General features: G+C 52.3%; 1 protein-coding gene across 7 annotated transcripts in view; it reads right to left on the bottom strand.

Annotated features, from left to right (window-relative positions):
- The window catches only part of RASSF7 (Ras association domain family member 7), a 122,345-nt gene that overhangs the window by 5,546 nt on the left and 102,981 nt on the right, over positions 1 to 13,818 (bottom strand). For 5 of the 7 annotated variants that reach the window (XM_073347118.2, XM_073347117.2, XM_073347122.2 and 2 more), the window contains 2 exons: positions 7,915 to 8,810; positions 2,090 to 2,258 (listed from right to left, as the gene is read on the bottom strand). In XM_073347118.2, coding sequence (XP_073203219.1) covers positions 2,090 to 2,258; positions 7,915 to 8,810 — 1,065 coding nt within the window. The remainder of the gene's footprint in view (positions 1 to 2,089; positions 2,259 to 7,914; positions 8,811 to 13,818) is intronic. The other 2 variants (XM_073347120.2, XM_073347121.2) reach the window with 1 other exon arrangement.

Raw genomic sequence — 13,818 nt, 5'->3', positions numbered from 1 at the left:
GTTCTTTATAGTGCTGTGCCCGCTGCACAGGATCACGTCCTTCATACAGTGGGAGTTCTCAGCTTTGTGCTGCAGTCAAGGCAGGTTTTCCAGTCTAGATCATCAGTACACACAACTCTCATCTGCTCCAGCATCCACAGTGCCAGTGGCGAGCGAACGCCTCCTCGGCTAAGATCTTGCAAGTTGTAGTGGAAGTTGCACGAATATATAACTCACAATGGACAGACTTTACACCAGCTCTTCCTGAACTGAATAGCATCAAATCCCCATGCGGCTGTGTTTCTCGCTTTGTTACAAACCATGTGTAATACTTTGAAAACTAGCTAGCATTTACGCTTCCTTCCCATCAGCAAAAGGGCTTTTCACACCGTCGCACTCATGTCTCTGCACTCAGCCTAGGAATCAAGAGCTCTTCTGATGTCATCTTCCCGTGTAAAGAGGCTGAACTGCTTTTAGGGATGAATGCAGCCACAACTCAGCTAAGATCACTGAAGGAAAGGACTCCCCACCCCACTTCCAAAGTTGCACGTGGCTGCGTGAAGAACCCATCTTTGGCTTGCAGTCCCAGCTCGGCCAGAACAGAGATGAGTTCCGTCTCTGTGCATTAGGAGACACCAGACTGGTCTCTGGAATCGCAGGATGTTGATCCAGGGCCAGACCCTCAACTGGTGTCAACAGGCACAACTCTACCGCTGTCAGTGGAGCCGTACGGATTGACACCAGGGGAGGACTGGCCCCGCAGGACATACAGAGCCGTAACTGAACGGAAGCAGATTCCCAGCTAACTGTCACTGCTCCGTGTTCCTCTCCCCCTCCTGCCAGCTACCACAGCATTTGGAATTATGGGTCGGTTCAGTTTCTCAGCCACCTGCTTCTCCACCCAGACACGTACATTTAGTGAGGTCACACAGTCGTCCAGAACGCAGAGCGGCCAATTCAGACACGTGGGCTCCTGACCCAGAGCAGAGCTGCCAATGGCAACAGAGCCGTATGAGACCAGGGCCTCTCCCCACTTCAGCTCTTTCTTGCCTCCTGGCTGGGCAGAAACAGCCTCTGCAGCACCACAGCGAGGAGAGGGCTCAAGTGTACCGTGTGCCTCTCCAGGGCTGGTCACTTCTGCCCAAAGGGGGTGGGAAGCCCCGGGACAATCACCTCAGGAGATGGGAACACCCCTCCACCCCAGACCCACGGGAAGGTGAACAGTCTCCTCTAGTCTCTGCTGCTAGAAGCCAGGAATTGGGTCTCTCTCTCACTCACCCTGTCCACCACACACATAATGGTGGATGCAGCGGGAGGCCCAGCCGCGGTCCTATCACCCACATTTGCTGACAGCTCCCACCGAGACACTACTGACATTTTCAATGCCCGTACCTACAGCACAGGCTCCTACAGCCATACCTAGGCCCCTAAGTAGAAGCAACCTGTCTTTCAGGGGGCAGAATAATCCCAGCACCCACTGAAGCCACTTCTGTTTTAATGCACCATGGTTTGAAAGTGTTGACATATGGACTGTCCCACAATCGCTCCCTCTAGGAAAGGAGTAGAAGGGGCGGGTACACAGGTAGCAAGCCAAACCCCCAAATCCAGCGTCTAACACTGCTCAAAGTCGTGAGTTACAGCAGCGCAGATCTGTCAGATCACACCAGACCTCTGGTCCTCCAGCCCCGATATCCTGCCGCTAGCAGGGCCTTATGCTCTATGCTCTAAAGGAAGATGAAAAACCCCACAATGCACTTAGCCATGGTGAGGACAATCTGTTCCCAGCCCACATGGCAGATGGGCTGACACTGAAGCAGGAGCCCTGGTGACCCTAATCTCAACACATGTAACAACAGAAGTATTTTGGTCGCGTCCATCCAGCTTTGATATTTTAACTACGTCCAAGCGGTGAAGGAACCAGACAGGAGGCAGTGGCGGGTAACAGAAGGAGAAAGCTACAGACACCTTGACAAGGAAATCTCAGGGAGATGACAACAGTTAGAATGGAGTTAGGAGGTTTTAAAAGCAGCATTTCAGCCCAGCATAGTGGCAGGTCTTAAAGCAAGCGCCCCTCTCCTTAAATAAATGAGTCTCCAAACTGCGTTCTGACCTCCGTTTCTCTGGCAGGCTGGCAGTTCGTGGTTAGTTTGATCCAGCTGGGGTTCATCCTCAGGTCTGGACTGCAAAACAGTCACTGTGGCTCCCGTCTGCTGAATAAACTGCTGCAAATTACATTGCCTCAGCTCCTTATTTAACTCCTCCAGCTCTTGATTCTGGGCCTGCAAAATACAGGGTGAACAGGATGAGCTCCACAGCCGTGCCTCATCTGCCGAGCAGAAAGGGTATCAATACAGTGGGACCTCCAGAGATGAAGCTGCCAGCAAGGCTCCTGATTCCCCTCCCCTTGCTCACCTTTCATCCTACTACCTCCTCCGAGTCCCTAAATCAAGAGACAGCAGGGCCACCAAGAGAGCAAACAACATCACTCCTCTCAATACCAAACACGCCAGCTTGTGCTGAGTGGCCACCACGTCTGTGCACTTCACACGCCCTCTTTTGGGCTGCACTAACACAATACTTCCAAAGCCCACAACGGAACCTGCCATCCTCCACCTGTGAGGTCAGACCTGACAACGACACAGAGAACCAGCATGGCCCGAGGTGATTAAGCCAGTTCTCGGAAGGCAACATTGCCGACTTTGCCTGCTGTTCATTTTTAAATGTAAATTAAAACTCAGATAGGGCACCCAGGCCAGAAAAAAAAACAGTGAGTGCCACAGGGGCCGACGCACCAGCTGGCCACTTCTCCTACTGGGGCTCTTATCCAGCCGGGATAAAGGAGTCTATTTTGAGTCACCTCATCAGACTCACTGGAATGGGCCTTCTGCTACTTCCCCTACCTAGCAGGGCGTGTAATTCCAGCAACGTCCTTCCCACAAACTCCTTTTAGCCTCTTGACACACTACCCCACGGCACTCAAACTCAACTAGGCACTCCGTCACACTCGCCCTCCTTTCTCTCGCAAAGGGCAGACCCAGATAAAGACAGAGCATGCTTCCCAGCTGGCCAAGCATAGGCAGGCAGGGTTATTGCTCAAGGCTTCCTAGCAGGGTTCTGGTGGAGACGCCTGTCTGCAAAGAGATACAAACGCACGCTTTGAATTCATTGGGTGCACATATTTGGAGCTCTGACTACATCCACCTCTACTTCCTCCTCCTCCTCCTCCCAACTCATCTTTGCGAAACCCAGGAAGTATAGCAAAGCAGGTATCCTTGAGAGACCTCTCGTTTGGCTGCATCATAGTATCCAGATGACACAGAGGAACTATTCCTGAGACGACGATGGAGCAGAGCTGGACCAAAAGAGACAGGATTTCCACCCCCGGGCAGAAGGGGCCACAGAAAACCAAGCTGGGTCCTGTCTACGTTAGGGTTTGAAGAGCTTTGGTTACAAACCATGCTATGCACTACCAGAGCAGTCTATAGCACTATCCTCATTAATACGTAGCTCTTATATAGCACTTTTCCTCAGTCGCTCTCAAAGCGCTTTACAAAGGAGGTCGGTATCCTTGTGGCTACAGCTAGCAGTCTGTGCACCAAGAATAGGGAAACCACACTACAGGAGCTTCAGCCCGGAGTTGCAGCTGGCACAGCCGTCAGCTGCAATGCGAACGAGGTTTCAAGAGGCATCAGAATGGAATAGGGGTCATCTCAGGACAAGACTGGCACATTCAAACCTACTGACTCCATCTGCAGCCTGAATCAGTCCCTCCACTTTCACACAGCCCGGCGGGAGAACAGAGTCGCCGGGAGGTAGTCTTAGGATTTCCTCCGAGATGAGGCAGCGCGGGGGGAAGGGGAAGGAGAATCAAACAGGATCCTCTCTCCGGTTACCCCACCGGCTGCTGGGCCCAAGTTAGAGAAACACCGGAGTGCAAAACTGCTTCAGTCACGGATGGTCAGTCACACACACATAATCACAAGTAAGTATTTAATCAGCGGGAATGCCAAGACAACATTCCCGTCGGAGGATATGGACTGAGGCTATGTCTACACTCGGAGCGCTTTACTGGGATCCCGCACTGGCAAAGTGCTCCGAAACGTGGACGGAGCCATACCAGCAAAGCGGCACTTTGCGCTGGGATAATCAAACCAACCTTGAAGTAGGAATTTTGAGAATGGTCCGTTCTCCATATGTCCACAAGGTGGCACCAGTGTCTACTAAACAGAAAAGGAAGAAAAACTAAAGCCGTGTGCTTAGCGCTTCTATTTAAGTAAAGTATAAGCACAATTACAAAACAGGCTTTGCAGCTATCCGCTCAGAGCCACCCACGAACAAGCAAGATGCTCTGATGGCTGCAAATGTAAGCTTCCCTAGCGAGGGGTGACTAATGCTGCTCTGTCCCGGGGGAGGCTGGGGAAGAAGTGTTTACGTTAAATCAGGCAGGGGTTAGGTGAACACAAGAGACTGGGAAATGGGGGCAATGTCACCTGTAACAGGCATCATACTAGAGCTGCCCTGCTTTTCTAGGGAGTTCGGGGGGGGTGAGAGCCTTTTTACACCAACAGGAACAAAGACATTACCCCCCAGCCCACCTATTCACCCAGACCCCAGAATCCACCCAGCCCAGCACCCTTGCGCCACCAGCAAGCCAGAGGGGCTGCCGAGTTGTTCCAAGCCAAACATACGCCCAGCTCCCATGCTGCTCTCCTAGCCCAGCATCACTGTTCACACCCTGCTCTCTCCCTCCCTGTTGCATGGAGTGACTGCTGTCCTGCTCCCGCTCCAGGCTTTTGGCCAGAAGGAGTCTGTTAGGGCACTGCATTTCCAATGAGAAATGCGAGCTGGTTGCCATCCGGATCTCCCACTGGAGGTAGCATGGCCCAGGAGTCCGGACTGAGCCTCAGGACGGCTGGGTTCTGCCACTGACCTTGGGTAAATCACTTCCCCTCTCTGCGCCTGGTTCCTGTTCCATAGAGTTTGTCATCTTAGAGGTGGGGATTGTCCCTCTCTCCCCCCTAGTCCCCGCTCTGAGCTGGGGCCTCCAGGGGTGTCTACACTGCGGTAAGACTCCCAGGGCTGGTCCATGTCAGCTGTCTTGGGCTTGAAGGGCTGTACAATTGTAGTGTAACATTTGGGCTCAGGCTGGAGCCCACACATCTACCCTGCATTTTTTTAGCCCTGCAGCCTGAGCCCCACCAGCAGACCAGGGCCAGGCGCACGTGTTTTATTGCAGTGTAGACACAGCTGAAGTGGTGCTGTCCTACAGCTAACAGCAACTTCCATTTTACTGGCAAACGAGTGCCAAGTGGCTGTGCAGGGGCTTGGGACGTTTCAGATGTAGCCTCCTCTGGTTAGTGTGCACAGGTCCTCGTCAGTTCCACCCCCAGCACCTTATGCCACAAGCAGAGCGCAAGAGCAGCACCAGTCAGAGGAGAGTTCCTGGGGAGGCTGGATGCCAGCCGCACCTGCTACCTTGGTTTATTCCTTCCTAAAGCCAGAAGAGCAGAAGCCTTTACACCACTGGGTGGCTGTGAGGAGAGGCTGGGGATTGCTGTTAGCGAGGCAGCACATTTGGCTTCTGGCTCTTTTCACAGGCAACGAAGACAAAAGAGGGCAAGATCTGGTCTACACAGGGTCTGATCTCCAATTTAAATAGCACGAGGAAGCCAGATCAAGAGCATGTCTACACTACAGCGCCATGGCCGTGCTGCTGTAGCACCAGACTGTGGACGCCTCCTACATCAGTGGAAGTGGTTTTTCCGTCAGCGTAGGCGATTCACCTCTGAGAGAGGTGGTATCTAGGTCAATGGGAGAATCCTTCCGTCAACCTCACTGCTCCTGCAATGGGAGGGGGGGGTGTGTGTTTGTGTGTGTGAGGTCGACCTAAACATCACGCTCTGTGAAACAGTTTTCACAGCCTGGAGCAACACAACTAGGTCGCTCCATTTTTAGGTGTAGACCAGGCCTTCGTGCTAAGCGACTCCCTCTGGGTGTGAGAAACTGTCCAAAAACACTAGGCCCAGGTGCACCCCCATGACAGCTGCCTGGGTAGCTTTCAGTCAGTCCCACAGGTTTTCCAGACACATGAGGAGAAAGATGCCATTTCTTGTACCTGCTATTTTAAAAGGGGCTGGTGGGCAAGGCAATTCTCTGATCTCTGCTCTTCTGCATTTTCTCCCTCCCACCCCACAGTCCTTGAAGAAGATTACACAATGAGCGAATTAACCTGAAGCTCTAGCTCACTGTAGCAACTGCTGTCCATACGGGACTCAGGTGTAGTGAGTTTTCCTCTCAGGACTTGTGATCCTCACTTGGGGTGGGGGCAGGGAGAGCAGGCTGAAGAGAAGGAAAAAGGGCCCCTTGCTTTGCCCTGAGATTCATAAAATCTTCCTGGGTTTAAAGTTTTTAAGAGGAATGATGTTTCCCTCCCGTCTTCCCTGCTGCATTTCTACAGCCACTGAAAAGCCCGCAGCACCCTAGGACCGGCTGCATAAGTGCTCCCTGGAGGGATGTCCCGGATACCACAGTCTGGGGAAGGACAAGTGTGCCCCTCAAGCACCAAGATGTGTGGCTGGAAAGCACCATAGAGCGTTCCCTGCGCAGATCCCACTCCTAGCCTGAGCAGGCACGACCCAGCACCATGAAGCCAATGCTGCTCCAAAGAGCCACCCTCGATGAGCACTCTCCAGCGTGGACATAGATTCATAGCTATTTAGGTCAGAAGGGACCATTATGATCATCTAGTCTGACCTCCTGCACAACGCAGGCCACAGAATTTCACCCACGACTCCTGCAAAAAAACCTCTCACCTGTGTCTGTGCTATTGAAGTCCTCAAATCGTGGTTTAAAGACTTCAAGGAGCAGAGAATCCTCCAGCAAGTGACCCGTGCCTAATGCTACAGAGGAAGGCGAAAAACCTCCAGGGCCTCTTCCAATCTACTCTGGAGGAAAATGCCTTCCTGACCCCAAATATGGCGATCAGCTAAACCCTGAGCATATGGGCAAGATTCATCAGCCAGATACTACAGAAAATTCTTTCCTGGGTAACTCAGATCCCACCCCATCTAATATCCCATCATATGTTATCCCATCATACCATCTCCTCCATAAACTTAACGAGTTTAATCTTAAAGACAGATAGATCTTTTGCCCCCACTGCTTCCCTTGGAAGGCTGTTCCAAAACTTCACTCCTCTAATGGTTAGAAACCTTCGTCTAATTTCTAGTCTAAATTTGCTGGTGGCCAGTTTATATCCATTTGCTCGTGCCACATTGGTACTGAGCTTAAATAATTCCTCTCCCTCTCCGGTATTTATTGCTGTGATATATTTATAGAGAGCAATCATATCTCCCCTCAACCTTCTTTTAGTTAGGCTAAACAAGCCAAGCTCCTTGAGTCTTCATGTCCACAAGTGTTCCAGCCACATCAGGAGAAGCTGTGTTTCGCAAGAGTCAGTCCCTCTCCCCACACCCTGCACTGTAAGGTTTGCTAAGCTGGAGCCCACATGGCACTGAGCAGCAAAGCAGGGACCCATAGGAGTGGTACCACTGAACTCAGTGGGATTACTTGGGCACGTAAGGGCTTTGATTTGCATGATCAAGCCTCGGTCTGTTAATTCTCCCAGCCATACTGCACTTCTAGGGGCTTTCTATCCACCCAAGTAGTATTGAACCCTAACTGTTGGGGTTGTAACATTGCCCAGACCACTCCCACTATCCATCGATGGCAACCCGACCAGAGCCGCAAAGAGCTCTCTATTGGTCTGAACTGTCAGGAGGGTTCTGGGGTTTCAGGCCAGGTTCAGCAGCTGGTCTCTGGGCAGCTCCCTAACAGTCTTGTTTAGGCCCCGCTCGGGAGGAAGGTCCGAGCGCGAGCGGAACGCGGCTGCATTCCACTGCTGACTCCCAGGGGCACGCGTTACTGAGACTGTACCTGTAAATTCCTTTCGGCTTCTTCCAAGGCCTTCCCCACACTCTCCAGGCTGCTCTCCAGCTGGGCGCTCTGCTTGGTCTTGGCTTCCAGATCCTTTTTCATTTTGGCAGCCATGTCCTCCAGATCTGCAGGAGCCTCCTTTGCCCGCCTGGCCCTCTCCGTGATCTCTAACTGGATCTCCTTCTCCAGGGCCTCCGTCTTGGTGGTCAGCTCGTGGATTTTCTGGGTGTACTCCTCCATGGTGGCCCGTAGGCTCCTCACCTTCTCCTGCCGCTCCCTCTCGCACTCCTTCTCCAGGTGGAGCTCACTCTGCCAGAACTCCTCTTCGCCCAGCTCCATCTCATTCCGCCTGATCAGGTGCTCCAGATAAAGGATCTGGTCTTCCTGGCTGGAGCCCCTGTCCTGCTCCCAGTGCCTGAGGTCTGTTTCCAGGGAATCCCCATGCACCTCCAAGGAGTGCAGCTGCTCCTGCTGGTGCAGCACAGTCTTAAACAGCTCCTCCTTGGATGGATGGCTGCGACTGGTGCTGTCCTTCGAGTCTACACTGTCCCTCTTGTGCAGTCTCAGCTTGCTCTTGGCAAGCCGATCGCTGGAGCCCATAGGGCCCAAGTTAAAGGTCATAGACTTTTTAGGTTCCCGGGACCTGGGCACCTCTGTGCTGACCAGCCTGGGTTTGATGGGAAGGCTGGCCCGGATGAATGTCCTCTCGGGAGCCTGGGGGGCACTGTCGGAGGAAGGGCGCTCGGCCAGGCTGGGGCCCGTCCGCTGCAATATGAACTGCACGTCATTGGCATACTGTCCACACTTGGCCAGCGACTCCAGAGGGCATTCATGAGGTAGAAGCTGCCTCTCCTTCTCCCGCAGCTTCTGGATGAGAATGTACCTTCCTGTCTGGCCTGAGAAGAGAACAGATGAGTCACTAGGAGCTCAGAGAGAAATGGGGAATATCACACTTGGCAACATTTCATCACGCTCAGCCGCTCCACTCCCCCGGCCTGTACCCGAGAGCCCATCTGCATTAGAAACACGTAGAGCCTCTGGCAGCACAGCTCACAGCCGTTACCTGATTGCAGCTCTTCCCCACCACACTAGGGGACAACTTACCTGTAACTGGAGGTTCTTCGAGATGTGCGGCCCCTCTCTGTATTCCACTGATGCAGTGAAGTACAATAGGGACCGTCACTTGAAGAAGAACCAGGAACCTGGGGGGGAGGGGGGGTGATTTCCGCTTCCACCAAAGACCACCAATGTCAGTGGCTGCAGCCAGGCAGCATGTGTTCCTCCCAAACAATGCTGTGTCAATGCACCTCCATCCAGCCCTATGGCTCCCCTGGTCCTATCTGACTTCACTCCAAGCAGGGGCATCAATCTTCCCCCCACCCTGACTTTTCATAGGTCTATGTACTCCACCCCCACCCCCAACCAACTTTGCAGACTATAATATAATCACACAACGTTCTATATACTGACAACTTTGCCCCCATTCCCCTGAATTCTTCTGAAATGACACCGCCGGGTTCCAAGTCCTAGGCATTGAAGACTCCCCACTGAGTAGCAGTGTTTTCAGCACTAGGAGAATCAAGTCCTGTAATTACCCATTGCACACTGCTGGGGCTCTGGGACTCACACCACCAGTTTGTCTGCTTTCAGGATTAGACAACACAGTGGTGACGATTTTCAAGCCCTAGCTATACTACTGTCTCCACCCTTGCAGCCACCAGTGGGGAATTACAAGTTTTAAAATGTTCCTAGTGTAGATGAGCCTAAAAGACCACATTTCACGTGTGACCTCAGGCAGGATTAGAACCTGGGTCTCCAGAGGGCCTGTCTAACATCTTATCTCACTGTACCACTGCAGCCTCCGCTTGCTGGATGGAAAGGATATTAGTCATTAAATAAGATCATGAGCCAGCAGGTTTTCTGAGAGCAGAAACATCATAACTCAGCTTCAAACACTTTCTGATGCTTCTGAGATGGAGTCAGGAGATTTCGAGCACACAAGGTTTTGGCCCTGAGCATGGGGGTGCTTCTCTACTTGCACGTCCAATTAATGATGCTGCAGGCAGAGACCCGATTTGCCTCATCAGATCAGAGGCATTTGTAACCTGGTGGAGGGCAGGAGCACATATTGATGGAAACTTCAGCTGCAATTTTAGTGAATTTCCAAATCCCTAGACAGGATTGCCACTCACCATTACCCACAGGATATTCAGACAGCGCAATCAGCACTAACATGCACAGCTCAAGTTCAAGGAAACTGCAAGCACAGGCTGGGTGACTCATAGGGTATCTCACGCTCCCAGGCCATGGCCTGGCTTCTGCCTGCAGAAGAGCACATGGCCACTGACTGTTGTTTGTGCCCGGGGAACACCAGAGGAGGCAGAACCTGGGGCTGTCCTGCATTGCTCAGCGTGCTGACGGGAGGAACACATCTGCCCAGCCTCGCCTGCTGTGTGGCTCGCTCTCCAGTACAGCGTTATGGAGTTCACAAGCCAGGAGGGCTCCTCCTCTCCCTCAGTGCAGGCTGGCAAGGCAGGCAGGACGCTTGTGGTTAAGGTACTCGCCTGGGACTCTGGAAATCCAAGTTCAGCTCCCACACCTGCCATGGCCTCTCACTTAGGAAGGCCCCTGGGGTATGTCTACACTGCAATTAAAAACCCCTGCAGCTGGCTGGAGATCGCAGGGCTCGGGCTAAGGGCTGTTTCATTGCTGTTTAGACACTGGGGCTTGGGCTGGAACCTAGGCTCTGGGACCCTGCGAGGTACTCAGATACTAACATGATGACACTCATCCAAACACCCATCTAGATAAAGCTGCAGGGAGCTCCAGGGCCAGACTCAGCCGCCCAGCTACAAACATGACCAAGGAAAGGTGCCGTTCTCGACCGGAAACGCCATGAGAGAGGAGGTCTAAGAACCACAGTACAGTGTTTAGTGCTATGGAAACCAGACTGGACCTAGCCACGTGTAATGGTGCCAAAGCCACCATTTCATGCTACAGACGGTTCAGCGAGCTGAGAGATTGAGCCCTGGCTCACATGGGACCCTTGTCCCTTTGAACCCAGATCTGTGCATGAAGAGTCCTCCAGGTCTCGCCACAGGAGGGTAAAAGATCTTTTATTCCATTCCGAGTCATGAGGGAAGATCCGCAAAGGAGAGATTCTGAAACGGAAACTGCGATCTGGAGATAGGGATCTTTTCAAAATCACAACCACAGTGTATCTGTCAGGCAAGGAGCAGTCCATGGTAGGACTGCTGTCCCCTGCTGGGATTAGAAGCCAAACACCAATTTCAGCCCTTCTGGAGGAAGGAAGAAAAAAGAAAAACCTGAGCTGTGCATCTAATCAAAGCCAGGGCAGCGGGGTTGTTTATAAAGCTGGCATTGTTAAAGATGGGGGGTTGTCACAGCTGGAAGCCCAAGGAACAGGTGTCAAATCAGAACGTTAACAGAGCCTCTCTCTAGTTCATGCTTAACTGCAGTTTTCAAAGACAGGGTTTTATTATCCTCCTTGCTGCCTAACCTGCTTCTTCCCTCTGGGAGCCCAACGGCTGTGGCATTACTGTAGCTCCCATGGCCAGATGGGTGGGCACCTATGCCCATCTGACCGGCTAAGGGTAGAAGGGATTTATGCAGAGAGATGCCAGACTCTTCTTCCTTCTCCTTCCTAGTAATTACTGCATTACCCATGCAATCCCTTCCTTCAATTCAGGCCCCACCCCCAGTACACCTGTAATCCAGCACCGAACCTTCAGTGCAAACAAGGAGTTAGCCACAAACACGGGGGCAGAGATGGGTAACAACTGAGCAGAGATTTCACCACAATTCCAAAGACATCCTGCCAGGTGGGCTGTTATAGCTCACATTTAATGTGACATTAATGACTCTCTGATGCAATAGGTTATTTTATGACTACATCTGGAAAGACAATATACCAGAGTGGAATAGAGGGAAAGTTAGGAGTGTATCTGAATTCTACTGGGAGGGGACGGGGAGAAAAAAGGAGTGAGTTAATTGGACAGTCCCCAGGGGAAGCGGAAGGGAGGTTATAAAGATAATCCCAAGGCATTCTTGCCAACTTTTAAAACCTCACAACAAAGCAGACACTAGTCTGTCTCCTCCACAGCTGCTGTAACCTTGGGCAGACATTGCCCAGGCAGCTGCATTCTCTCCTGGTAAAGTTCACAGCCTTCATGGGAGAACAAACATGCTTAATTCAAACAGAGGAACCTGGCTCAAACCTGAAGCTGCCACCATCACCCGGAAGGTCCCAGTGAGTCGGCAGTTTGATGTGGTACGATGCCTCCATCATACGGAGACAATGTTCTAAAGGTGGTACATTTATAACCACAGTGGAGGGCGTGCTAAGGTACAGGCCTCCAAGAGCCACCCCAAGTTTCTCCAGCAGGCACAGCCCTATGGCAGGCACCAGGCGACTTATTTAGCGCCATAACAGCATTTGCTGAGCTTCCATATGAATAGGGATTGAAATAAAAAGGTGATGTCCTAAAAGCAGAAGCCAGACGAGAGTCCCTGTGCCTAAGTGTATGTCTATCCTGCAATCACAGGGTGTGACTGCAGCTCCCAGAGACATACTCAAGCTAGCTTTCATCTCCCTAGCTTGGGTCCTGGAGCAGCGAAGCCATGGCAGCACATGCGTCAGTATGGGTTAGTACCGCGAGTAATTACCCAGGGCTCCAGGAGGACTTGTACAGCCCAGGCTGAAGTGGGCACTGCCTGCAGCTTCACTGCTCCGGGGCCTGAGCTAGCGGGATTAAAACAACCTCGGGAATACAGGATGCAGTCACACCCCATGACTGCGATACGGACATACCCTGAAGACCTTCAAGAGCCAGAGGCAAACTCAGGCAAAACTACCACAGTAAATTGATCTTAGCGACGCTACTTCAGTTACATGAATAACGCAACTGAAGTTGATGTAGCTAGATCCACTTATCGCAGCGTCTACGCCGTGCAGTGTCGACGGGAGACGCTCTCCCACCGATTTAGTGCATCTTCACCAGACCCGCTAGATTCTCGCTTGCAGCAGCGTTGAGTTAGCTCCTTAGCGAAGATGGGCCTTCAGAGAGCATGTGTGTGGAGCTGGGTCTTTCACAAGCCAACTGAGGCTGGGGCTCCTGGGGCAGGGCTCGGTATTTATGGACAGTGGGTTACTGGAGAGAGGCTGACATTGGCCCATGTTCTCTACTAGTGCAAAATGGAGCAGCTCGACCGACGCCAAGTCTGCACCAGTACTGCATTCGGGCCAGCACCTTGCAAATGTTACGCCAGGGAGTGCTGCTGGCTACTGCCCTAGGGGAGAAGAGGAGATGCCCATAGTCTGAGCAGCAAAACAGCACCTGACACCTATTGGCTACGCTAACAAAGCTTTGTTACTCTGCTCACCCACTGACTTTCCACTGCAGCCAGCTCCCCAATAGCTCCTGGAGCACAACCGGGCCAGAGTCCTGCCTCACTCACAGTGGTGCTGAGACTTCGTCAGTGCTTGTGAAGCGCTCCTGGATCCTCCGACGGGAGGGGACGGTGAAGGACGGGCTATTAGTACGATTAGAGGGATTTCTCTTAGAACATGGAGATTAAAGGGGATCTCAAAGCTTGCCTGTGCTTTAATTATGCACGTGCTCCAGGGCCTTCTCCCAGTGTCTAAGGCCACATCGAGGTACAGCCCTGCAAGCCATGCCTCGGTTTCCATTCTACTGCATAAAGTGAGTATGTAATAGTGGCAACTCCTTATTTCACAGATCAGCGGTGTGCAGTCTTAGATCCGCCAACTCCAGGGACAAAACAACATTTCTGTGGCTGGTTCCTGTGGTTAGCCCTGCAGAGCCAACAGAGCTAAGTGGGAAGGAGACAGCTGGGTTCTAGTCTTTCTTGTGCCTCAGAACA

Source organism: Lepidochelys kempii, chromosome 6 (assembly GCF_965140285.1).
Source record: "Lepidochelys kempii isolate rLepKem1 chromosome 6, rLepKem1.hap1, whole genome shotgun sequence".
Lineage (NCBI taxonomy): Eukaryota > Metazoa > Chordata > Testudines > Cheloniidae > Lepidochelys > Lepidochelys kempii.
This window is presented reverse-complemented; position numbering and strand designations above follow the sequence as displayed.